A 23,726-nucleotide genomic window follows, 5' to 3' on the forward strand; every position below is an offset into this window, starting at 1 on the left:
ACAGATTATTCAGTTCTGAAGAGAGCAGTGATTCTTGCAGAACTACTGCCCCAATTTGCTTTATAGTCAAAATTTAGTCACTTGATCCTTATAGTAATAGCTAGTATTATTAGTATTACAACTATTTTGTGGACGTTTAAAGTAGTAATCTTTATACATTGACTACATTAACAAATAAACACATAAAAATTTTTTTAATGTTGAAAATAATATTTCTATTTTTATTATTTACAATAAAATCAAAACAAATCATACTTTCTAGCTTCTGAGAAAGAGAGTTCTGAACACCTTTTGTGCCACTACCAAAGTTTATCCAGTTTTACATCCAAGCACATGATCCACAGTTTTTCCAGTCTAGAAATCAACCAAATACTTGTAAACAGCACTGCGCGCAGCTGGTTCAAACAAACAATCCATTCTCTAAAAGAAGAATACCGATTAAAAAACCTATTCTTTAAAACAGAACTGTCTAAAGTACGATCCGGCTAATGATTGTGCGGTCCGCGACATGTTTTTAATCTACTACAACTACGCGAATTTTTTCGCTGTACTGGTAAAACCACATTATTTTATTTTTACGATATACCAAATAAATGAAATTAAATTGATAAATTGATAAAACTAAATTTAAAATTATAAACAAATTTTTATTTTTGTCGAAAAAAACTATGAACATATGTATTTATTTGTTTCTGCGGCCCACGATCGCATCTGGTTTCGACAGCCCTGCTTTAGATCTTATTTTGAATTTGCATATTATGTAATACGAGTATTGAATAAAAAAAATTTTTATGAAATGTCAAAACGTCTTATTTATTTTTTTAATATTAATAAATACTTACATATATAAGGGTTATTCAATTTGTGATCTTGCTTTAGCAACACTGTTTCAGTTACATATTTTAAGGAAAACTATCATTCAGGGCATTATTTGCTTATTTTGAGGAGTATCATTTTACAATATACCTAGATCATTTAACAACTGCTGAACGCACTTTCAGAATTATGAAAAATTACTACATAAACGGTGACTGCTTTTCGCATAGAATTTTTTTTAGTTATAAGGTTGATTTTTCGCTTGATAGATATGTCAATAAATAAAATGTTCGCATTTAGTCTGGAGACGTAATTGGTTTGTACCTTTTTATAAATGACGATAGTGTGATCTAAACCGTCCTTTTTGACGACATTTTAATGATGTTGTGTTTCAAATCTAATGGTGAGATTCAAACAATATATTAGAATAAAAATTTTATCGAAATCTCAATCACAAGTGTGTTTTATTTACGTTTACTTTCAGAACTATAAAATGGAGAACCTTGTGTGTTATTATTCAAAAGTCTGTAATCTTATAAATTGAGAATTTATTTCTCCAATATTAATTTACCAGTAAAACATTTACATAAACCAATTAACACTAGTTAGAAACTCAGCAAAATATATATTTGTTATTACACATATACATATATATGTATGTATACATGTACTATAATATTATACTATAGTCTTAAAATGCATTGTAAACTTTTTCCAATGCAATAGTAGAATGTTGTCTCATATAAATAATTTCGTTTAAAGTGACTAAATATTTAAAAATGAAATTCATCAACGAAAATAATATCAAAAATATTATATTTATAATATTGATTGGTGAAAGTTATATTCCGAAATTTAATAATCAAAACATATTTGTGAACTCAGTTCACCTGTTAAAGCATAAGAACACAAACAATATTGTTAAGTACAAGCGCCAAGATAATATTTCTAATATTAACGATACAACTATTTACTTCAATTTTTACAAGTATATGTTATGTCAATCTTAATATATATTATACTAAACAGTAATTTTTTTCACATTTTTAAAATAGAGATGGAGAGTTAACATACTCATATTATCATATAGATAACAATGTTATGGAGCAGTCAAAATGTCGACCTTCTGATAAATTTGCATTTATTTTACATGGATGGAAGCAAAACTGTGAAACAGATTGGGTTCTGAAATTAATTGACCGTATGTTCAAGTAGAAATCCAATCATTTATAAAATTAACTTTGAATTAAGCTATTATATAAATGTTTTAGTATAAACAATACAATTCAATAGATCAACAAGCAAGTGAAATCCTAAGATCACACTAAAAACCTAATCACCTAAGAAAGAAAGTCATGTAAAGGTTTCTTAAATAATTCTTATAATATTTAATTTTATTTATTTATTAATATTTATTTATTTTATTTAATTTATAATTTAATTTTTTCAGGCTTAACATTTCATCGCAAAGGTTGTATAGTATGCATAGATTACCGCCATTATGCCAAAGCACCATATATACAATTATATCGCAATTTCAAAAAAATTACAGACATCATGTATCTTAAATTGTTATCATTAATAAATGTCGGCTTTAATCCAAGCAATGGTTACATGTTCGGTTTTAGTTACGGTGGGCAATTAGCAACACAAATTGGTGCTGCTCTTAAGCCACATTTTACGTTTTATAATATTGACAGTAAGTTGGAGCATCAAAAAAAAAAAATATATAAATAAAAAAAATATATAAATAAAAAAAATATATAAATAAAAAAAATATATAAATAAAATAAATATATAAATAAAATAAATAAATATATAAGTAAAAAATAAAAATAAATAAAAAAAAATTAAGTGATTTCATTTTAGCATGCGATATGGCTGGACCAGGATTTGATCTATTTAATAATTTCGATCACACGATTGGAGCCGAACTAGTTCAGTGTTTGCATTCTAGCCGCGATAAGGGAACAGCATTCTATACGTGTCATCAAAATGTACGTTTGGGTAAATGTGGATATACTCAAGCTGCTGTTATAAGCCAAAATCGTTTTAGTAATCACGGTTTATGTGTACAAATATATATCAATGCATTTGATTATCCATTTTATGCAATTTGCAATGGACAAAAACTGTGTGGAACAACATCTGCAGCTGTAAATATACCAAGAGGGTATACCATCGGATATAAAGAAAATCCAAACATGTAATCTACTGTTAAATAACTATATAATGCAATTAATATTAGTCTGTACCTACCTTTACTTACTATATGAATGATATTATTGAAGTATATGTTTGATTTTTTTTATATTGTTTCAGGAATATTACCGGTGAAATTTTTGTCCCAACCAGCGCAAATTTCCCTTACAATGTTCAACAGGATGAACTACTTGAATTAAGTTATTGCTGAAAATTAAATTAACAATCCAACCCAATATAAGTAATGTACTAATTTATTATAAATAAATATCTATGGAGAATAAAAATATTTTAGAAATACAAATTGAATAAAAATGTACTTTTATTATCTTGGCGTTATGAATGAATGTGTATATAATACTTTGTTTTCTTATTAAACAAATGCTCATCGAATATTAAAAGAATATATTTTTAATGTATGTTAAAATTCGAAAGGAGATATCATATATATAATATATATGTATGTAGTTATAACTACGAACTAATATATTAACTGTATATAAGCGGTTTCATTAACATAAATATAATATACATTTACTTTTTCGTATATGTCATAAATAATATAAAGCAGAATATATAAAAAGAATACTTTAATAAGAATATATGGAATTAATATTCTTTATTAAATGAATTACTTTTTTTTATTTTTTCCCAAAGTTAATGTGTGATGTGAAGCAGCAAGTTGTGCCTTTCGTCGACTAAATTCAACAAAATCTTCTTCAAGCTTTTTTCTAGATTCTTCAAGCTTACGCTTCTCCTCAGCGTGATCCCGTTTAAGTTTATCGAACTTAGTATGCAACTATGAAAGAAATAAACATTTTTGTTATTATCAACTGAATGAGAAATCACAATTTAAACTAATTTAAACTAAAAAAAATAATTAACAAAATTCTTTACCTCCTTTTCACTTTCCTTTAACTCAGATTCTTTTTCTTTAACACGTTGTACGAACATTTGCCGCACCTCCTCTTCTTTGGCTTGTAATTCTGCTAAGTGATTAGATCGCTTAGCTTCAAAAGTTTGTTGGAATGAAATCTATTTGAAATATGTTTATAGTAAAACACAATAATGAAAACAGCTATAATGTACACTTACTGGTTTGTTATCGTTATCAACATCACTGAATCCCATTTGCTCCAAACGTTTCTGTCTATAGAGCTCATAATGGCGTGTATGTGTTTTCTCACGCATATCTTCCATATTTGTGCGAATTAACATTTCGCGTAGTTTTACAAAGTCGCAATGTGTCTCATTTTCAACCTGTACGGTACCCCAAGGATATTGACGTGCACGTATCAACTTATTTCCAACTTTAATAAATTCTGTACTACCAACAACCGCAAATGGGACATGAGCATTCATTGCAGTATTTGTGTCTGCAACCGTTTCATCATCTGTTGGAAACTGATATATATGTACGCCGTTATTGGCTAACTCTTGGATAATTTTTGATTTAAAACGCAACAATTCTGCTTTTGATATAGTATCTGCTTTTGCAATTATAGGTATGATATTAACCTTACTATCAAGTTTTTTCATGCAAACTAAATCTAAAGATTTAAGACCATGACCAGTAGGACTTATAAAGTATAAACAAGCATGTATTCTACTATCATGACATGTTATGAGTGATCGTTTTATCTTTAATTCTTCTTGTAAATATGCTTCAAATTGTGCATCTATATAATCTACAACGGCTTTAAAAGAATCGTCCTTGTTTATTTGATCACCATATCCCACAGTATCGCAAATAGTTAATTTTAGACGAACATTACTCTCCTGCAATTCATAAGTATGTGCCTTAAGTTTCACAGTTGGTAAGGTATGAGGACTTGGAACAGATTCGAAACTAGTGTTAAAAAGGGTATCCATCAATGTTGATTTTCCAAGCCCAGTTTCACCTAAACAAATAAAATGTAATAATAATACATACGCTATATTTTTTGTTACCTATGCACATAACATTAAACACAAATCCATTTTGTACACTTTTATTGACCAGTTGGTCAGGCAGGCTATCAAATCCAACATGGCCTGATTGCTTTAAAGTACGCAAAAATACGTCATTCTGAAATAATTCGATTAAATTATGTATAAATCACTAGAAAATAAAATGTAAAATTAATGAATCATTAATATGACACAATTACTTTTTTCCTTTATTTCAAATATTCTAAATGCATATAAACATTTGAGTATCAAGTCTTTCGTTAAGGAGTAAATCGGCCTCACTTTAAATATGTAACATTATAACCTATATTGATTTATATTTAATAAATTTAACTAATCGTTTACACAAAAATTTAAGTTAGCCGAAAGAAGAATAAACATTCATATTTACATCATTACAGATTTAACAATAAAGCAGTAAGGTTAAAAATACTTCCACAAAATGAAGAGAAATTTATTTCATTTTCACTGTACAATTGACTGATTCAAAGCACGTAAAGGTATTATTAAAAAATTTATTAACTTTTACTTATTACCTTAATAACATTAATTTCGGTCCCCATAGTGCCCTTCCCACTTATTTAAACACGAAAGAACTAAAATATATATTTCAATATCAGATATATATACGTCAATCTATATTTCGCTTACAATAGAAAGCAATGCTTGATATTTTAGTATTTAGTGTTCACCTTTCAAACATGATTGTTGTTATTGTAAACTGCAATACACTACATTATTATATTTTTGTTACACCAAGTATATGGAAATGCATTTTCAACAGTTTAGCAACAAAGTATATTTATTAATTTTCATAAATTTATATTTTAAATTTATAAATTTATATATTTGTCAAAGTTGCATAATTATTATAACAAACGTAAGCTCACCACATTATTTGTTTTATTGTTTAGCATTCATTTAATACCAAAATATTTTAGCAATTTAGCACAAGTGTAGCATAGGCGTTTTCGGTGGCTCGCAAGTGTGGCAAAAATCATGCTGGCCTATATTGGCATCACCTTTGCAATTTGTCAATTGTTATGTTTTGGCAAATAGCAAATTTTGCATATGTGTACATAATGCAAGCAAATTACATTTTGCATATAAATAAATAATTAATAAAAAATTGAAAATTAAATTGAATACAGAATTAAAAGGAATGGTAAAAACGCTGGAAATATCAAAATAAAACACTGAAATTTTTTCAACAAAAAATTAAAAATTCTTTTTTTATTTAGGTTGCAGTGAGCCAAGCAACGGGACGAAATACAAAAAACGGCATAAAAACTTACATATACCGAAAAAAAACATCACTAAAAGAGGCTCATGGATTGACTTCTGTAGAAATATAGAAGCAAAAACCTAGGCGCTAGTCGAGCTAAGTGCTCACGAATAAATATAGCACGCCTAATTTTTTGTAAAGGAATAAATAGCAAATAAATGCACAATATCCAAAAATCGCTACTGGTTTTGCTGAAAAAATATAACATTTACATTACAGATTTGGGCCATAAACAAATACTTCAGGCTGAAACACAAATGGGCAATGCCGTCTATTCATGGGGCGACCGGCATGGCATACACAGATTCAGAAAAAGCCGAGGTCTTTGCTGACTCTCTCTAGAATTCCAGCCTAACGAAGACTGTGATCATGACTCTGAAGGCGAAGAACATCTCACCGAGGTGGCTTACAAGGCATCGCGCCCTGCTCTAGTGATGAAATCGCTCTAATCATCTCAAAATTGAAAATAAGATCTGCTCTAGGATACGACAAAATTAACAACAGATGCTTACGTAACCTACCGGAAGATGCGATTCATCTTATCGCAAATATAATCAACTATATATATAGGCTAGGCACACTTGTAGTTTTCCTTAAACCTTCGGTGAACTCTCGCTGAATATTTTCCCTGACGAGCAATTTGGTTTTAGGGAAGATCTCTCCACAAAATTGCAACTGGTGCGAACTGCTCAGATGATGCAGTCAGCCCTAAGCAGGAGAGAATCAACGGGTATGATTACATTTGACATCGCCAAGGCATTTGACAAGATCTGGCACGACGGTCTGATAGTTAAAATGTCTCGTTTTGGTATCCCAGTCGGGCTAATCAAAATCCTCGGCAGCTTCTTGCGCTAAGCGGTTGTTCTGTATAAGAATCAACAGTAACATCTCGTCAATACGAAGAATAGAAGCCTATGTTCCTCAAGGATCTCCACTTTTCCACTTGTTGTACAACATCTTTACGTCTGACATCCCAATTCTAAGTTCTTCGGTGCTAATCTAATACGCAGATGACACTTGCTTGATATATTCCGATAAACTTGCCAGAAATGGGACCAGAAGCATTTTAGTCTTATCCTAGACTTCTTCCAGAAATGGAAAATAAAAATTAACAATGAGAAAACTAAAGCCCTATTTATTACTCGTAAACACAGGCAACATCCACTGAGAGTAAGAGTTAGTGACATTGCGATTTATTGGGAGGACGGCATTAAATACTTAGGAATCATATTTGATAAGCAGCACAAGAAACAGTTGCGCAAAAACACTTCAATGCTTACAACCACTTTTCAAACACAACACCCTTAGCACGAAGAACAGAAAACTCATATACAGCCAGATAATTAGACCAGCACTACTTTATGGGTGTGTCGCGTATAACAAAACTGCCGACTCTACTATCCAGAAGCTACAAGTTGCTCAAAGTCATGCTCTCCGAAGGCTCTTTAAAGTGCCATGGTACACCCGCACAAATGACATGCTAAGAGACCTTACAATAGATGCGGTCAAAAAATATATAAGGGGCAGAGCCCTGAAGCTATATGAGAAAACCGACAGGCTGTTCTACTTAGTAGTGTCCTGCTAACCGCACGGAGCAGATCTTAGATCAATCATTGAATAATCATTAAGATTATGAGAAATACTCAAATTAGTCAGTGAGATGGGTGGGACTCTGCAGGAATTCCCCAGCTATCAAAGAATAAAACTGCCCAGATGCACTAACTTGGAAAAGGCGTAACATTACATTACATTACAGATAACATTTTGACATTTTATTTACAGTATGTTCGCAATATGTTTATATTATATTATATTACCGTGAAGATTGGGAATACTAACAAAATGTCTAAATCTGAAATATGTTCGCGCAAGTGTAACCACTTTTATTTAAAAGATTATAGGTCAGTTAGTTTTACATGCTTTGCCTTAAAAACTATAGAGAAACTACTAGACTTACATATCAGACACGTTTTATATTGTGGAAATATTTCGACAGGTCAACACGCATACATGAAAAGGATGTCAGTTCATACATGCCTACTTCTACTTCTATAAATATGCGAGCCGGCCACTCGATTACTGGACTATTATTAAAAAAGTAAAACCATCTAAAAGTCACCCAACAATAAATAATGTTGTTACTGACAAATGACATAATTTGTTTTTCTTGGAAGCAAATATATACACCAGAGAGCTGCAATGAGTACTCAACACTCGAATCTTTGGCTGCGTTTTATTTATATGCATTATTATATGATAATGATTTATGCTTTTCTCATATCATCTTCATTAACACCGACATTCGACACAAAAGTGATGCAAATAATTTATAATTCATTCATGAGTATGACGTTACAGTCGGGAAAAATTTTCTTGTTGTTGTTTACTGTGCACATTAAATATTCAAAAACACAAACAAAACACATCCATTTACAGTGATAACAACAACAACAACAACACACCAAAAGTATATTAAGCACACCCAAATTTTTTGTTTAGCAAACAACAGAGCTCAAACAAAATTTTTGGAATGCTACAAGTCATTCGAGTCATTCATTTTCGATGAGTATGTTCATACTCACCTGAGTATATCCTATGATTCATAAATCATTTACCATTTATATTACTCTATTTAAAAATGTGTACCCATTCTTGTGAAACTAATTCATTAGCACCCGCATTCGTTAACAAAAAAATATGAATCATTTCTGTGGCAAACGTGAATGCATATAAATAGTGAGTGAGAAAAAAATAACGTAAAACTGCAATGACCATTTGTCAAATGGCTGTCTGTATAAATGTTACTGTACTGTAAGTGATATTTGGTAGTATCGCCCAGTTGCGTCAAATATATGCCCCTTTATAAAAAAAAATAGCTCTGATTTATTTACCATACCCCAAATATCAAAAATTAAAATTAGTATGGTTGATAATCAAAATCTTTATTACATTTTGTATATCAGCATATAATCATTAAAAGGAAAATTATCAATTATTGTTGTTGAAAAATATTTCAATATGTCTAGAATATATTAATTTAATTTTAATAATAAATTTTAATTCTCTATAAATTGTCAAAATGACGAATGCTCTTTACAAGCATTTTTTACTGTTTAGACAAAATTAAAAATAGAATAATTACTGAATTTATGGTATATTAAAGGAATAAAAATATTAAAAGAGTAATAAAATAAGATTTAGTAAATTTTATAAAAATAATAACAATAAAATTCCAAATGGCATTATTAGTAATTTTATAATTATTTATTAAAGTAATGTAAAAATATACATGATAAAATTCCAAACAGTAAATAACGAATTAAAAAAATAAAAGCAATGAATCATAATATGAATATAACAACTAGTTCACAGAGTACTTTTGATTTTTGTACTAAACACCTTACACCATAGTGTGGTGAAAAAAACACTAGGTGATTGAGCTTGGAAATTTGTCAATATATGTTCAGAAATGCAAAAAGCTTTTTGTTGTCAAAAATCTTAAATAATTGTCAAAATTTGACAAATTTGTAAAGTGCACAGAATAGGTCCGAATATCTATATAAAAAATTTGCCAATAAATATCGATAAATATAGAGTAAAAATTCGATATATTCTATGCTTAATGATTTTCCGCATTAAACAACACCCTTTAGGTGATTCATTTCGACTGTACTATTGCTATACTGAGCAGTACGAAACCAATACATTAATCGCCGTTTTATAACCGTGTTAACGCATAATTTTGTTGCATATTGAATTGTGAAAGTATATATTAAAAAAAAAAAATGACTGACAAAAGCAAAACTCGTATGAATTTATCTGCAATAAAAAAAGTTGATCCCTATGCAAATGATATAGTGGATTTATCATCACATGTTGCATTTTACACATTTAACTCTGAGCGTAATGAATGGGAAAAAACTGATGTAGAAGGCGCATTTTTTGTTTACAGTCGCATTGCTCAACCGTTCCATAGTATATTCATAAACAATCGTTTAAATACAAACTCATTTGTTGAGCCAATCACTTCTGATATGGAAATACAGTCACAACCACCATTTCTTTTATATAAAAATGCGCGATGCCGTATTAGAGGTTTTTGGTTTTACAACAGCAAGGAAAGTGATAGAATTGCAGTACTATTAAATAAAATTCTATCAGATGCTACAAGTTCAACTGTACAAGCTGCAGATAACAATGAGAATAAAGAGCCCAAAAATAATGTTAATATATTTAAAATGTTATCTGATGCGCAAATGGAGTACCTTTCTTCTCACTCTGGACAAAATAATACCGAAAAGAGCGGTGCACCAGTAAACGTTATAAAGTTTTTTGAGTCAGCTAAGCCAGCTATTCCTGATATACCATTATCTCAGCGTATGTTGCCAAATACACTATTCGTTGATCAAGTTGAAAAACAACAAAGGGCAATAACACCATTGAAACAGGCGGACTTGAGACCAAAAAATTTACCAGTTGAAGATCATAGTAATGTACAGAAAATGTCTTCTGTCGTTACACAAACCCATAAAAATTCCAATTTCGAAGTTGACCAAATCACGACGGAACTTAAAATAAGTTCTAATAAAGAAGTAGTTCTGACGCCGCCAACTCTATCAAGGCCACAAAATCAACATATGCATAAAAGATCTCTATTACAATTCGATTCTAAACCAGCATTGATGCCGCCAACAATGTTTGACAAACCAATAAAAAAAGAGAGTCCTCCACTGCAGGAACCTTTAAATGCATCTCAGCTAGTACAAGCATTTACTTACTTGATAGAGAATGACGAAGAGTTCGTTCACAAGCTGCACGAGGCATATTTAAATAGTTTTACAAAAAGTTTATTGGGATAAATCTTAAAAATATTATATTGTGATTTCGGCTTGAAGTCGAACAATATATGTTTTATTCAAAGCAAGCAGTAAGATAAACTTATTCCACAATTTTATTTGCGTTATTTATTTAAATGCATTTTTATTTTCATATGTTAATCATAAAACAATAATAATAAAAGTATTGTTTTTGAAGCAAGTTTCGCAAATAATTTTCTAGTTTTCATTTTAATAAATTAAGACCTCATAACTTTTTACTAATGGATAAATTGTTAAATATGTACATATATATAATATGTATATATTCATCACCAAATAAGTTTTTAAATGGAACTGTTAAGTTTGTTGCATTCCAGGAGTGACATCACGTCGAATATGCTGCTGGAAACTACCCGTGTAACGATGCCAGTAATATAGATTCCAAATAGATGTAATTCAAATAAATGGTAGATGCCCCTTGCTTACACAGAGTTATAAGTGAAACATAGCGAATATATAAAGCGTTGGTGTTGCTTTATTTATACCTAACAATTCTATAAAATATTGGAATATATTAATGAGTGTTTTAATACATTTTTAATTCGGTTTTAATTCTTACTTGGTACCTCTATTAAAGATTTCCATGTCAAAGAACGTTATAAGTTCTAGCATATACTCGTTTATTAGAACTATATAAAAAAGTAATCTTTAGTATATTTTGGAAGTTTTATTATGGCGTGAAATGTCATTATTTGCAATTTCTTGATCAAACAAAAATATCAACTCTCAAACTATTTCACTCTGTAAGAGCCATATTAAGCTGGCAATAATCCCTGCGTGTAATATGACGCTTAATTTTTTCTCTTCCGGACTAAAAATTCAACTTCTTGGAAAATACTTCAAAGCGATTTAGCCGTTTATTAAAAACTTACGCAAGTTACAATCATATAGTGAACCAAGATCCAGCTTTCTAAAGTTTCAAATCTGTTGCATTTTTAAAATGGTCAGCAAGATGTGAAAAATCATATAAATTATGATAATATAAAAAATTTATATTATTACATTATATAAACGTAAACTTTAAAGTACTTTTATTAAAAAAATTTAATTTTGACCTCAGGAGGAAACGGGAGAACGCGCTATTTTCCTACTGCTGACATCTCGAACTGAAAATAATAATTAGGCTGAATTTTAAAAAACAAATATGCAAAAATAATGATGAATTCAAGCATTATTCCACATACTTTTTAGGCCGACATATATTAATATGTATTATTTTTTCATGCCAATACATTAATACTTGTTCTCTTACATATTTGACGTACATTATTTAAAGTGTCCTAGTTTAGCAGTTAATAATAAAATGTCATTTTAAATTTTATTTATGGCTATTAAAGATTATTGTTATAATCTTTAGTGGAAAAAGTAATTTATAGAAATTTTTTTTTATTTTAAATACCTAACTCAAAAAAAAATACCTGTATCCAATAAACTTAAAAGCTCATTTACCAACAAAGAGATATTTTGTTAAATCGATTGCCGTTGATGGTATGACCAACTGTGTGGGTTGCTAGAACTCATTTCCTCGATTGCTGAATTAAACTTTATATATATAGTTACAATATCTCTGAAGTCTAATTAGCCTTTTATTTACAAGAACTGAATACACCTTTACTCTCAATAATCGTATAAACATTTTAATAACACAAGTAATAAAAGCAAAAAATGTTGAAATTAAACAAAAAAGCAACAACCAGTTAAAATATTTTTTGCGTGCTTTTATTGTGTATATAATAAGAAATTTCAATGTCCATAACTGAGACATAAATTTTCTCTATTGAATATAAGTCATATTGTTATTACAAATAAATTGTAAATATGCACACATCTAATCAATCATAAACGACAAGTTGTTTCAAAAATTGTTGTACTCATTTTTACTACAAATATGAGTTATTATTTCAAAATAAAAAGAAGTACTTTTATTTTTAATGTCATCCTAACATATATCCGTTGCTTTTAAAAAGTATTTTATCTACTCAATTGATTTCATCTTGCAGAGTAAAGATGTAGATAACATCTTACATTCGCCATTAATTTTGCATATACTTGTAGTTTTCTCATCCTGTGACATAACCCTTCCAATCGATTCTCTTCCTTCACCATAGATAATCTTAAATTCATCACCAACTTCTGGTGGTACTGGCATTAAATGTTCACTTACAATAGACACGCTACGATCTTCCTGTCTCAAAAATACGGAACAAACACCATTAGAGACGGTTCGTATTATGCCAGTTTGTCCAACTAAATCGATATCATCATGTTTATGAATTTTGACTTCAATATCTGTAGTACACCAATCTCCTATAGGGGAATCTAAGCTAGCCCCTGGAGTTTGTGGATTAAATGGCGATTGAGGAGCCGCTCCAGGAGTATTAGGAGAGTAAGTAGAAGGTGATGGAGTGTTCATGTAATTAACTGGATATGGTGAAGGAGTTGGACTTGGACTCGGATTAAATGGACTATAGCTACGTTCAGAACCATACAATGTTCCGGGTGTTTGTGGCGCAAACGGTGTATTTACTTGATATCCTGGTGTACCTTTAAAAAAAAATTATTTGAATATGATACAAAAATTTTAATCATTTTCAAATTACTAGGATTATAACCAGGACTTGGGCTTGGATCTTCTATATTATAATCGAAATCATTGCTACGTGCTGGTGTATTTGTTACATTTGGATCCCAAGCACCATGACGTGGTGTCATACTGCCTTCATGTAATGGAGTCATTGCACTAGTATATGGAGTGCGACTTTCTGCATCCCAATTAGGTGTTTGATTTCCAAGAAGTGGAGTTTTAGATCCCATAGCTGCATAAACTGGTGTTTGTGAACCATATCCTGGAGTACGTGAAGGAGTTCTGCCATATGTTGAAACATTTCCTTCTTTTCCAGGTGCACCAACAATTGAAATGTGATTCCTATCAACAGATATTGTTTGACATGAAGTGTGTAATTCTACTCGAGCAGTACTTTCTGTTGCGTCCTTGACAATACCGACTGCACCTAAAATTTTGAAATTGTTAACAGGATTAATAACTTTTAATTTTCGTTAAATTATAATATAAGTTAATTGCTAAAAAAAGAAATAATAAATGGAATATTATTTTTAATATATAACCAAGAAAATATATTCTTTTTGAAATTTATCTACTTATATTTACCTTTATATGGTCCAACACTTATTTTTATAGTTTTTCCCAGTATTTCTCTATCACGTGTAACACGGAATCCACCACGTCCGCGGCCTCCGCCACGTCCTCCTCGTCCACCGGATGGATGCATAGGAGACTGTATACGAGGAGACATGAAGCCTAGACCATTAAGCCCACCAATATTATAAGATTGAGATTTACTACCACCAGCTAATTGCAAGTGCCGTGTTTTGCAAACAAATATACCGCCATTTTCGGTATACATGCGACAATGCAAGAAAGCTAAACTGCGATATAAATGTTTAATTTCACCAGAACGTCCCTAAAAAACAAAGTTAGAAATAACAAATTCTAACGCAAATTATTAATTCTTACAGCATGTGGACCTTCCATAACCTTAACAATGTCACGTCGACGTATTTGATTTTGATCTGCATCGAGAGCAATTGTGTTTCTATTTTCTCTACGTTTATGCAAAGCTGTTGGTTTACATTCAATTACTTTTCCATGCATACCAAGTACATGGAAATTTTCTCGTTCTAGACGCACTATGACTCCAACATTTTGGGGACTAATATAAAAAAAAATTAATTTTTATATCGTTTAATTATTAATTACATCATACTCTAATTGTACTAAGTCGCCCCACTGGAATTGTCCTAAGCAATCAACGCCTGTTGCAACATCTGTACAAAGTTGCAAATCTCTTGGAAGTACTTCCAGTTCATGATTTGTTAAGTCCGATACAAGAACGACGCGAGAAGGCTCAACACGTATAATTAAACCTGTCTCACCTTCATAGCGACCAGCCAACACCCTGGCGTGATCACCTGTTTTAAAGTATTTACGAAGTTCACTAGCTTTAAATATAAGAGGATCCTAAAAGAACAATATAAGTCTTAAGTTTATAATAATTTTTAGCAAATTAAATCAAATACTTCAATAACACAAAAGATGTATTCAGACCGAACTCCGTAAATATTTTGTTTATATGCGACAAATTCACATAAAATTTTACGAATATCGAGTTCAACCTAAATACCTCTAATATTAATAAAATTTTAATGTTGTTATTAATACTTTTAAGTCCTGATGTTTGGGTAAAACCGTTATCATGCCACCATCAATAGCAATTATTTTCGCCTGAAGATTTTCCAAATCGCCGATGCAAACTTCCACATTATCTCCCATGGAAAATGAGTGTGTAGAAGAGGGATCATCCTTTACCGAAGAAACAATTTCCAAGTTTACATCTTAAAATCGTTAATAGGTTAATTAATATAATAAAGTAAATAGATAGTGCATTAGTTTACATATACATATGAATGTTATATATATTACAAATTATGAATACTTTTTTGAATAAAGAGTATATAATACCTTCAGGTTGTTCTTCAAAACGTTCAAGCTCTGCCAAAGAAGGTTTTACACCATCTGCCAAAATTGCAGACATTGTAAAGTTTTTATATAGAAAACCTTTTCGCGAATATCGGTTTCCTTCAAAAAGAAGAAAATCACCATCAGAATGTACTTCTCCACCAATCGCTCTAACTGCTTCCGGATCGAATGGTTTAGCTGGTGGACGACGCTTCTTCTTACGCTTTGAATCATCTGCATCCTAAAAATATTAAAATGATTGTTATGTTGTTTTATTATATTAAAAATGTACTAACAGAGCTTGTGGTTCTCAATGCCCCTCTCATTCGAGTGTAATCAATTCTCGGAAGTAATTTTAAATGTACTTGGTTTTGCCCCAAATCAACATAATCGACTTGTGCTATATCGTCTTTATACAAACCACGTTTAAGACGAACCCATTGCTTCACTTTAAGACCAACTTGCTCCTTTATTACTTTCAAGACATCAGTCATTTCCTTAATTGGAACCATTTCCTGTTTCCATTTTCCCATACGTAAGTTACCAACATTTTCTATTGCTGTTTTAACATGTGTTTGTTTATAAGATTCAATATAAATATATCCCTTAACACCTTCAGGGGCTACAACCGATTTTATTTGTATTGGGTTATCAGTATTAAGATAGGTCAAGAATTTCCGCATTAATAAAAGTGCCGTTGCTTTTTCTTCGCCTATTCTACATTTAACCATCCATAAGTTTGGATCCCTAAAATATAATGTTATATTAATTTCATACATATATCTACGATTTCATTAACAAACTTGATTCCTGGTAGAAGAGTCTGCTGAGTAATTTCATCAGACATTTCCTCTCCTCCATCACCAAAATGTCTTTTTGCTACAGATTCATCAGCATATTTCTTACGTAAGTATTCTTCTATTTCATCTTCCTTTTGTGTGCTTAAATGTTATTAGATATTAATATATGTACACTAAAATATATTTATTTTGTTGTATTTACTCCCACAAATTTGTTCCACGACGACGTATTTCAATATCACGAGCTGTTGGACCCAATTCATCTATTTCGTTTCCAACAATGCCAAGTTCGTTTGCACCTTCTTCCCACTCTTCATCTTCGTCAACCTATTTTGTCACAATAATTTATTTACTAAACTTTCATATAATACATTTTGTTAATAATTACCTCATCGTCCACTTCAGCTTCGTCGATAATAAAACCTCCAAAACGCTCATTTTTTTTCTTTTTTCTTGGTCTATCGTCATCTTCTTCATCGTATTCTTCAGAATCTAACTCATCTTCATTATCGTCATCATACTCATCCCGTTTAGAACTCTTCCTCTGTTGAGGACTTATGGAGCGATCCGATTCAGAACCAACAGATTGCGAACGAGATCGACTTGGCGACTTAGATCCGGATGCAGATCTTGACCGTGAGGATGAACGCGACATGAATTCCCTAGATCTTGACCGCGATCGAGCACTGCGTTGCGACTTGTTCGAACCAAGTGATCCATCTTCGGAACCACTATCGGATGCATTACTTGCTTCAGATTCCGACATTTTAACACTTTAGTCTCAAACACAATCTACCAATTAAATTTAATCCAACTCCGATGTGTACAGCACGAAAGCAATTTATTACAATTGTGTTACTGAAACAAATCAAAAATGAAACCTGTATTTTTAAAAAAAAAATTTTTTGTTACATCAAAGAACACTATCCACAGAACGGACACTCTTTACCAACCAAAGATAAATAATATTTGATATATTTAAAATGTTTTGAATGATGTTTTTATTTCGTGTGAAATGGTTTTAATGGTTATGCCATTAAAGTTTTAAAAATTTTAATTTGTAAAATAACACATTTATTTCTTTAGGATATTTTTTTTTTAATTTTTAAAAAACACTAGCTTTACTTTGAATGCGTTGCTACGGCTCACAGAAAATAAATAATTTCATTTAGAAATTATTTAGGTAATAAATACGCAAAGAAACGAAAAAAGATATTATATTGTAATTAGATTTACTTTATTCAAGGACAAACATATTTTTTTTTTTTGAGTCAAAACAAATATATTTTGTGATTGTTCATCAAATTCAATTGACCTTGTGCTTTATGATAATTAAAAAAGTTTTTTGTTTTTAATTAACGAGAAATCATTATCGATTATATCAAATGGCATGTCCTTGGGAATAGTAGAAAACGTGGTATCAGAACAGCTTCTCCTGTTGATTCTCTATTGTTGCTTCAATTACATTGGCATAACTTCTTAATTAAAATTAGATAAGGAGTTTATTGAGTATAAACAGAAAAAACTAAATTAATTATAAAAATATAAACATTTAGATTAGAATTGTAGAAAATTAAAGCTTTTAGCTTTTTACTAATTTCTGCATTAAAAATTCTAAACCCCCTTTAGTTTTATTAATTATAATATTTTATAATTATAATCTTTATAATATTTTATTAATTATAATATGAAATATATATGCATATATAAATTTTGAGTTTTGTGCTGCACAAAAGATCTTTCAGATCATAGTGCATGTACAGCTTATTTATAATAATAATATCTATCTATAGTGTTTTGTACATACGAAGGAAACGCTATGTACAGATTTAGCTCATTATTTAAATATTTTATCCACACTAAATTTTTCTTCCGTATAATTGAAAAATTAAGGATATTTTACAATTACTTCTTCACATCCTTCGGTGCACAGGTAGAAAACCAAGTAGTAGTAACCTAGTAGTCCCTGCCGTGAACACATGAAACAAATATACCTGACATCATGTGTACAAAAGAAGGTGATAATTCATCAAAAAAAAACCCTTACTCTTCGTGAAATGAACAAACGACAGATATTTTTTTTTGTTATATTGATACACCCTTTCTTGACATATGGTACAAATTTGAGCGCCATCTGTCAATTAGTTTGTTTACAGCAGCTGTTAATGTTAACCTTTTGCACTTTACCAAGTTAAGCCTGATTTCGGCGACCAACTGCTAATAAAAGTCATAGGAATTCTGAAAGAAAGTCGTCATGATGACCACCTGAAAAGTAAATATGTAAGGGAAGAAAGTAACATGACGGTCCTTACTGGGAAACAAGCAATAGAATACCATACACCCGCATCTTTTTTCTTATATATAATTTTTGGCGAGATATATCACATGTTTGATTTTTAGTTTGATGTCACATATCAATAAGATAATTGAATATGTGTATAATTAAGTAAACAGTTTTAATTTTGTTTAAAATTAAAGAAAGATTTTATTTTTTGTTATGTAAAACTTAAAAAAGCAAATAACATACATATGTATATAAAAACAATCTGTGATCGATACTAATATTAAAAAAATATTTAGTATTAATAATAAAATATATATTGAAAAAATTTCCGGCGAGTTGATGAAACATAATTCAAAATTTGATCCGAACATAAGTTCTAAAAAAAAAACTGAAGACCTCTCTCATACACTTATATGTATTGAGAATGTCTTCTGACGTAATGTCACCAAACTTACAGTTTGGTCGTACTTTCTGTGTAGTAATAGAGTTACATTAAAACAGTACGTGTTATTTCTTAACATCTTATTCTCTTTCCTGAATTTTGGGGGATTAAAATACTTTCTAGTGAAGAGTGTGACCTCTGTTTTCGTAGGCTTAACCCCGAGAATGAATTCGCCACACTATTTTGTTACAGTAACAACTGAAGACTTAATAACAATACCTGAGAAGTTCACCGATGCAGTGATAGCAATAATATTGGTATGAGCTATAATCCTGTATCCGGATTGTTCAAATAGTTTAAGGAGTTTTTTTACCACTATATGCTATAAAAAAAGAGAAAGAACACCGCTTTGCGGAGTACCGCGACGCAGAACGACGAGATTAAACAATTCCTATACTGGATGTGCTAGTCATGATTTTGAGAAGTACCTCAACAAATGTCGATGGATTTAAATGTGGCTGTGCGTGTGGGTAGTAGATTTGCTTTGCGAATGTATGAATGGAAGATGCATAAAATAATTTGACACATCTTACTTTTGAAAAATATTAATATATATACAAGAAATTTTTAAAAAAAAATAAAAAATTAATTTTTATAAAATTTTATTTCTAACTTTTGAAGTAAGTATTGAAAACCTGTTATGATGTTGGTTTTTCTCCCTATATTCTTATACGTTGCATTCTATTAGCTGTTGTAATAAATTATTCATGTTGAATTTTAGCGTTACTTCAGGCATTTATATTCCAGTATGGTATAAAAGGTTGAAATAATTTTATCTTTCTTTCATTCCTTTTTATAATGAAATATATTAGTCTACCCCAAATTAAATAATTTTCGAGAAATTCAAATTTTTAAAATTTGAAAAATATTATTATATAAATAAAGTTGTGGTAGGAATCACCACGTATTTAAGTTTTTGTGGATAATTACTTTCATAATTTCTAACGCTATGGCCATGGCGAATTTGTGTCGGAGGTGTTCGACAGATTAAACCAGAGACTAAATTTGTAACTAAATATATAAATAAAGCGAGTTTTGTACAAAATAATTTATCATATTAGATCAACAGCATAAAAAAGATGGCAAAACCTTTCCAAACTGCTAATTAATATCTAATGCTATAAATGTTTTGCATACATCTAGATGTTTTGCATACATCTAATTTTGTACTGATTCCCCCGCCATTCATATAGTATCATACTATAAAATAAAAAATCCAGCTTTGATGAAATTAGTCATAATTGTATTATGTATTGACTCCATTGCGTTTACAGAATAAATACAGAAAAAAAGTCGAATTAAATTAATTCAATAACAAATTGTGAATATGTTAAGATTTCTAATGTGCATTACTTTTCTTAATTATCTCAGGCGGGATATAGCTATCATCTATAGATCTGGGCTTCTTTTTCTTTCCAAACCATCGTTTGGGATATGTAACCTTTTTTTGGTGTATTTCTAGGTCAATTTTTTCTTCTAAATCAAAGAACCATAATTTCTGCTTTTCATCTTCTATTTTTTCTAATGTTTGCTTAGAATTATTTATGCAATCAAGTTGTTTTCTTAATCGTTCTTCTTCAGAAAGCCTATTTTGATATGCCGTAGCCCACAAATCATTTTTTTGGTTAAGCTGTTGAGTTAGTTGTTGTTCAGTTTCTTTGACTTCTTCATTTATTAATAAGTTAAGCTTTTCTTGAAATGTGGCATCATTTATCATTGGCAGTACTTCATTTATGTTTGTGTTTAGGTCATCATTCTTTGATAACGTCAAGCAAACATTTAATACATCTTTATGAAGTTTTGTAGAGCCCGATTTTATTAATCTAATTGCCTCCTCAAAATCATTGTTGAAAACTGTGGCCAATACATTTACGTTTAGAGCTATCTCACTAGATACTTTTCTCGATAGCTTTTGCATAGTTTTTATAATCAATTCCTTGCTATAACCTGGTGTATAATCAACTTTATGTGGCTCATAACATTGTAAAAATTTCACTCGCACCTTTTTCTGAAATTTAATAAAAACATATTAAAATTAAATAATAATTAAGGTGTCTTTATGCATTGAACGCATAAATATACTGAAATTGTATAAATGGTTTCATCCGTCAAAATATTTTTATATTATTTTAAAATCGTACCTCAGTTACATCGTTCTCTTCTTTTTCCTGTGTAATTTCTTCAGGTGAATACTGTTTCAGATAATTAAAGCAAGATTGTATGGACAGCAAATTTAAAAAATTTGAATTTATTTCGTCTTGCAACATGATTTCGACAGCAATTTGTGTTGCAGAAATGTAATCAGACTTTTTTAATAACCTATCTAATATATAACTTCCAGTTATTTCATCTAAAAATATCCCAAAATGTCGTTTATTCTTCAGTATCAATAATAACTCTTTAACGTTGTCAGACTCCAAGAAGTAATCAATAATTATATATTGATTGGACTCAAACATTTTAGTTGCTTCTTTTCCCATTCGAAATTTTAAAAGTAAACTCTGCAAATCAATGTGTTGTTCCTCATTTGGATTTAGACTTTTCACAATAGAATCTAAATTGATAGCAGTTAGATCAGAATTCGGTTTAAGATTTAGATTCTCTGTTACTGAGAAGCTTGCTTTTTTAATATTTTTACTAATCACATCTTTAAAGTTGTTGGAAAGATAATTTCTATTAAAAAAAAACGTAATGCCGCTATTTAATGTTAATAATTTTGAGCGATACATGATCTCAAATTATTATATGATAACAATGTGCTGTCGACGACTAACGTCGTTGTTATAAAACACATGAAAATTGAACAACCCACCAACAATGCAAAAAGTAAAACAATTTTGATTATTAACTTTTGAATAAATTTTTGAAATTATTAGGGGTATTTAGGATGTCTGTGCATCGTTGTATGTGCAAAATTATTTGATTTTACAAAAAACAATTCTTTTATTTATAATTCTGCACTTGATTTGACAATATTTAAGACCATATTTTCAACACGAATTGCATATTTGATTTTCAAGACCCTATTGTGAATGATACTACTATTTATACTGTTCGCTGGGCAATACTTTAGCGAAACGGTCGTTTTTTTTTTGATTTCGTCGTTTTGTAATTTTGTGCAATTGTTTAATTTTGTATTTATTTTACGTCCAACAATATCGGAGCTGGTGGCCAACATTCGTTGGCAAGAGTGATTCTTTGTTAAATCTTTATGCTGACGTCATTTTTGGTATTTAAGCTCGTTCCTAAATAAATAAAGTCTTTCACAACTTCGAACTTATAATTGTCAAAAGTGATGTTAACTTGTTTTTCTAAGTTGGAAAATGCCGCACTGACGGCGTGGGTGATGTTGCTAAACGTCATTATCTGTATAAATTTTGCTGGGATACCAAATTCAGACATAGAGGCATAGAAAATTATTCTAGTAGTAGTATCAGAAGCAGCTTTGAAACCGATAAATAGGTGGTGTGTGATTTGTTTCTCTTTGTTCTTTGGTCTAGGGCAAATTTGTCAGTTCTGAAGCCACACTGATAAGGTCCAATCAGTTGGTTGACGATTGGTTTCAATCTTTCACATAGAACCTTAGCTCAGTTAGTAAACCATCGGCGCTTGCAGCTTTGTTGTTTTTGAACCGCATTATGGCTGTTCTAACTTCATTATGACCGGAAGACGGGACGATTATTTCATCGTTAACGATTGAAGTTCGCGCCGCAATTGACCGCAGGATACGCATAAAGTTGGAGAAGTGGTTCCATTGCGCGCATATATCGGGTTCTTCAGGCCTCTAATGTGTACTGTCTAATTTTTTAATTTTCTTTTGTTTAAAGCATGCAATTTTCGAGAGTAATGAAATTTATATTAAAAGTAATAAAGTAGTCCAAATTAATTAAACAGATTTTATATAATAAATAGCAACAACTATCAATAGTATAAATAAAGATTCAATATCGCAAATATTGTTACAAATTCACTGCACATTACATATACAGATACCAAACCGCATCGATATTATTCATTCATTTATTAAAGCTCGATACAGACTTTAGTTGTACTTTTATTTTAAGTAAAATTTATATTGATGTGTGAATCAGTTGTTTTAGTTTGAATTTAAATTTTTGTATTATTTATTTGCACGACACTGGTATTCTCATCAGACTTTACACAAAGCTGTTCTATGAAAATCTGTGTAAAGAGCGTAATTTGACACTTTATTTGTGTTACGCTCTCAGTTTTTACTTGTGTTTTACTTGAGTGTTACTACGAGTACCTCCTGCAACAGACCTAATAATGAAATGCTTTTGCGCAAATGTTCAGATTACGCAAAATAAATGTCATACTTGTTATTTCATGTCATGACGTGGAATTGTTTTGTTTAACAGAACATCTAGCAGTAAATTGTCCACATAATAAGTCTGTTCCACGAGCTACTCATAGTAACTTTGAGTAAACACTGTGTATACACAAGCGCGTTCCACCAGCAAATTTTCAAGTATTTTTGTGTAAATTTTACATCTGTTTTACTCATGTGTTACT

At 30.3% G+C, this 23,726-nt stretch overlaps 5 protein-coding genes across 7 annotated transcripts; 2 read left to right on the top strand and 3 right to left on the bottom strand.

Moving 5' to 3' along the window:
• The first annotated feature begins 943 nt into the window (after positions 1-943).
• LOC119679401 lies at positions 944-3,320 on the top strand. 2 transcript variants are annotated; one of them, XM_038091743.1, is made up of 4 exons: positions 944-1,027; positions 2,267-2,515; positions 2,686-3,022; positions 3,139-3,320. In XM_038091743.1, exons 1-4 carry the CDS (start codon positions 1,006-1,008, stop codon positions 3,227-3,229), a joined length of 699 nt encoding a protein of 232 aa, XP_037947671.1. In that variant the 5' UTR covers positions 944-1,005; the 3' UTR covers positions 3,230-3,320. The 2 variants fall into 2 exon arrangements, with proteins under 2 accessions (XP_037947671.1, XP_037947670.1); XM_038091742.1 differs by lacking the exon at positions 944-1,027 and adding an exon at positions 1,878-2,017.
• A 13-nt stretch (positions 3,321-3,333) lies between these two features.
• LOC119679400 (septin-2) lies at positions 3,334-5,605 on the bottom strand. Of its 2 annotated transcripts, none has more exons than XM_038091740.1 (5): positions 5,505-5,605; positions 4,969-5,086; positions 4,114-4,919; positions 3,916-4,053; positions 3,334-3,817 (listed from the first exon to the last, which is right to left on the bottom strand). In XM_038091740.1, exons 1-5 carry the CDS (start codon positions 5,529-5,531, stop codon positions 3,650-3,652), a joined length of 1,257 nt encoding a protein of 418 aa, XP_037947668.1. In that variant the 5' UTR covers positions 5,532-5,605; the 3' UTR covers positions 3,334-3,649. The 2 variants fall into 2 exon arrangements, with proteins under 2 accessions (XP_037947668.1, XP_037947669.1); XM_038091741.1 differs by lacking the exon at positions 5,505-5,605 and adding an exon at positions 5,169-5,259.
• A 4,324-nt stretch (positions 5,606-9,929) lies between these two features.
• LOC119679402 (mRNA-decapping enzyme 1B-like) lies at positions 9,930-11,227 on the top strand. The gene has a single exon (XM_038091744.1). It carries the CDS (start codon positions 10,039-10,041, stop codon positions 11,110-11,112), a length of 1,074 nt encoding a protein of 357 aa, XP_037947672.1. The 5' UTR covers positions 9,930-10,038; the 3' UTR covers positions 11,113-11,227.
• Positions 11,228-12,847: 1,620 nt separating this feature from the next.
• LOC119679403 (transcription elongation factor SPT5) lies at positions 12,848-17,467 on the bottom strand. Its single transcript, XM_038091745.1, has 12 exons — positions 17,380-17,467; positions 16,856-17,325; positions 16,670-16,794; positions 16,471-16,608; positions 15,964-16,414; positions 15,671-15,908; positions 15,371-15,543; positions 14,916-15,169; positions 14,666-14,861; positions 14,300-14,612; positions 13,731-14,141; positions 12,848-13,674 (listed from the first exon to the last, which is right to left on the bottom strand). The coding sequence occupies exons 2-12, from the start codon at positions 17,231-17,233 to the stop codon at positions 13,106-13,108; spliced, it is 3,246 nt and encodes a 1,081-aa protein (XP_037947673.1). The 5' UTR covers positions 17,234-17,325; positions 17,380-17,467; the 3' UTR covers positions 12,848-13,105.
• A 2,953-nt stretch (positions 17,468-20,420) lies between these two features.
• On the bottom strand, positions 20,421-21,959 carry LOC119679404. The gene is made up of 2 exons (XM_038091746.1): positions 21,335-21,959; positions 20,421-21,201 (listed from the first exon to the last, which is right to left on the bottom strand). Exons 1-2 carry the CDS (start codon positions 21,920-21,922, stop codon positions 20,533-20,535), a joined length of 1,257 nt encoding a protein of 418 aa, XP_037947674.1. The 5' UTR covers positions 21,923-21,959; the 3' UTR covers positions 20,421-20,532.
• Positions 21,960-23,726: the final 1,767 nt, after the last annotated feature.

This window comes from Teleopsis dalmanni, chromosome 2 (genome assembly GCF_002237135.1).
Source record: "Teleopsis dalmanni isolate 2A chromosome 2, ASM223713v2, whole genome shotgun sequence".
NCBI classification, from domain to species: domain Eukaryota; kingdom Metazoa; phylum Arthropoda; class Insecta; order Diptera; family Diopsidae; genus Teleopsis; species Teleopsis dalmanni.

Coding starts and splice junctions, on each gene's coding strand:
- LOC119679401 (XM_038091742.1), top strand. CDS start 1,918: ATGGAGCAGTCAAAATGTCGACCTTCTGATAAATTTGCATTTATTTTA. Junction 2,018..2,266: donor GGTTCTGAAATTAATTGACC/GTATGTTCAAGT, acceptor TAATTTTTTCAG/GCTTAACATTTCATCGCAAA. Junction 3,023..3,138: donor TATAAAGAAAATCCAAACAT/GTAATCTACTGT, acceptor ATATTGTTTCAG/GAATATTACCGGTGAAATTT.
- LOC119679400 (XM_038091740.1), bottom strand. CDS start 5,531: ATGGGGACCGAAATTAATGTTATTAAG. Junction 5,087..5,504: donor CCGAAATTAATGTTATTAAG/GTAATAAGTAAA, acceptor GAATTATTTCAG/AATGACGTATTTTTGCGTAC. Junction 4,054..4,113: donor TTGATAACGATAACAAACCA/GTAAGTGTACAT, acceptor TATTTCAAATAG/ATTTCATTCCAACAAACTTT.
- LOC119679402 (XM_038091744.1), top strand. CDS start 10,039: ATGACTGACAAAAGCAAAACTCGTATGAATTTATCTGCAATAAAAAAA.
- LOC119679403 (XM_038091745.1), bottom strand. CDS start 17,233: ATGTCGGAATCTGAAGCAAGTAATGCATCCGATAGTGGTTCCGAAGAT. Junction 15,909..15,963: donor CATTGAGAACCACAAGCTCT/GTTAGTACATTT, acceptor TAATATTTTTAG/GATGCAGATGATTCAAAGCG. Junction 14,142..14,299: donor AAGTGTTGGACCATATAAAG/GTAAATATAAGT, acceptor TCAAAATTTTAG/GTGCAGTCGGTATTGTCAAG.
- LOC119679404 (XM_038091746.1), bottom strand. CDS start 21,922: ATGTATCGCTCAAAATTATTAACATTAAATAGCGGCATTACGTTTTTT. Junction 21,202..21,334: donor AAGAGAACGATGTAACTGAG/GTACGATTTTAA, acceptor ATTAAATTTCAG/AAAAAGGTGCGAGTGAAATT.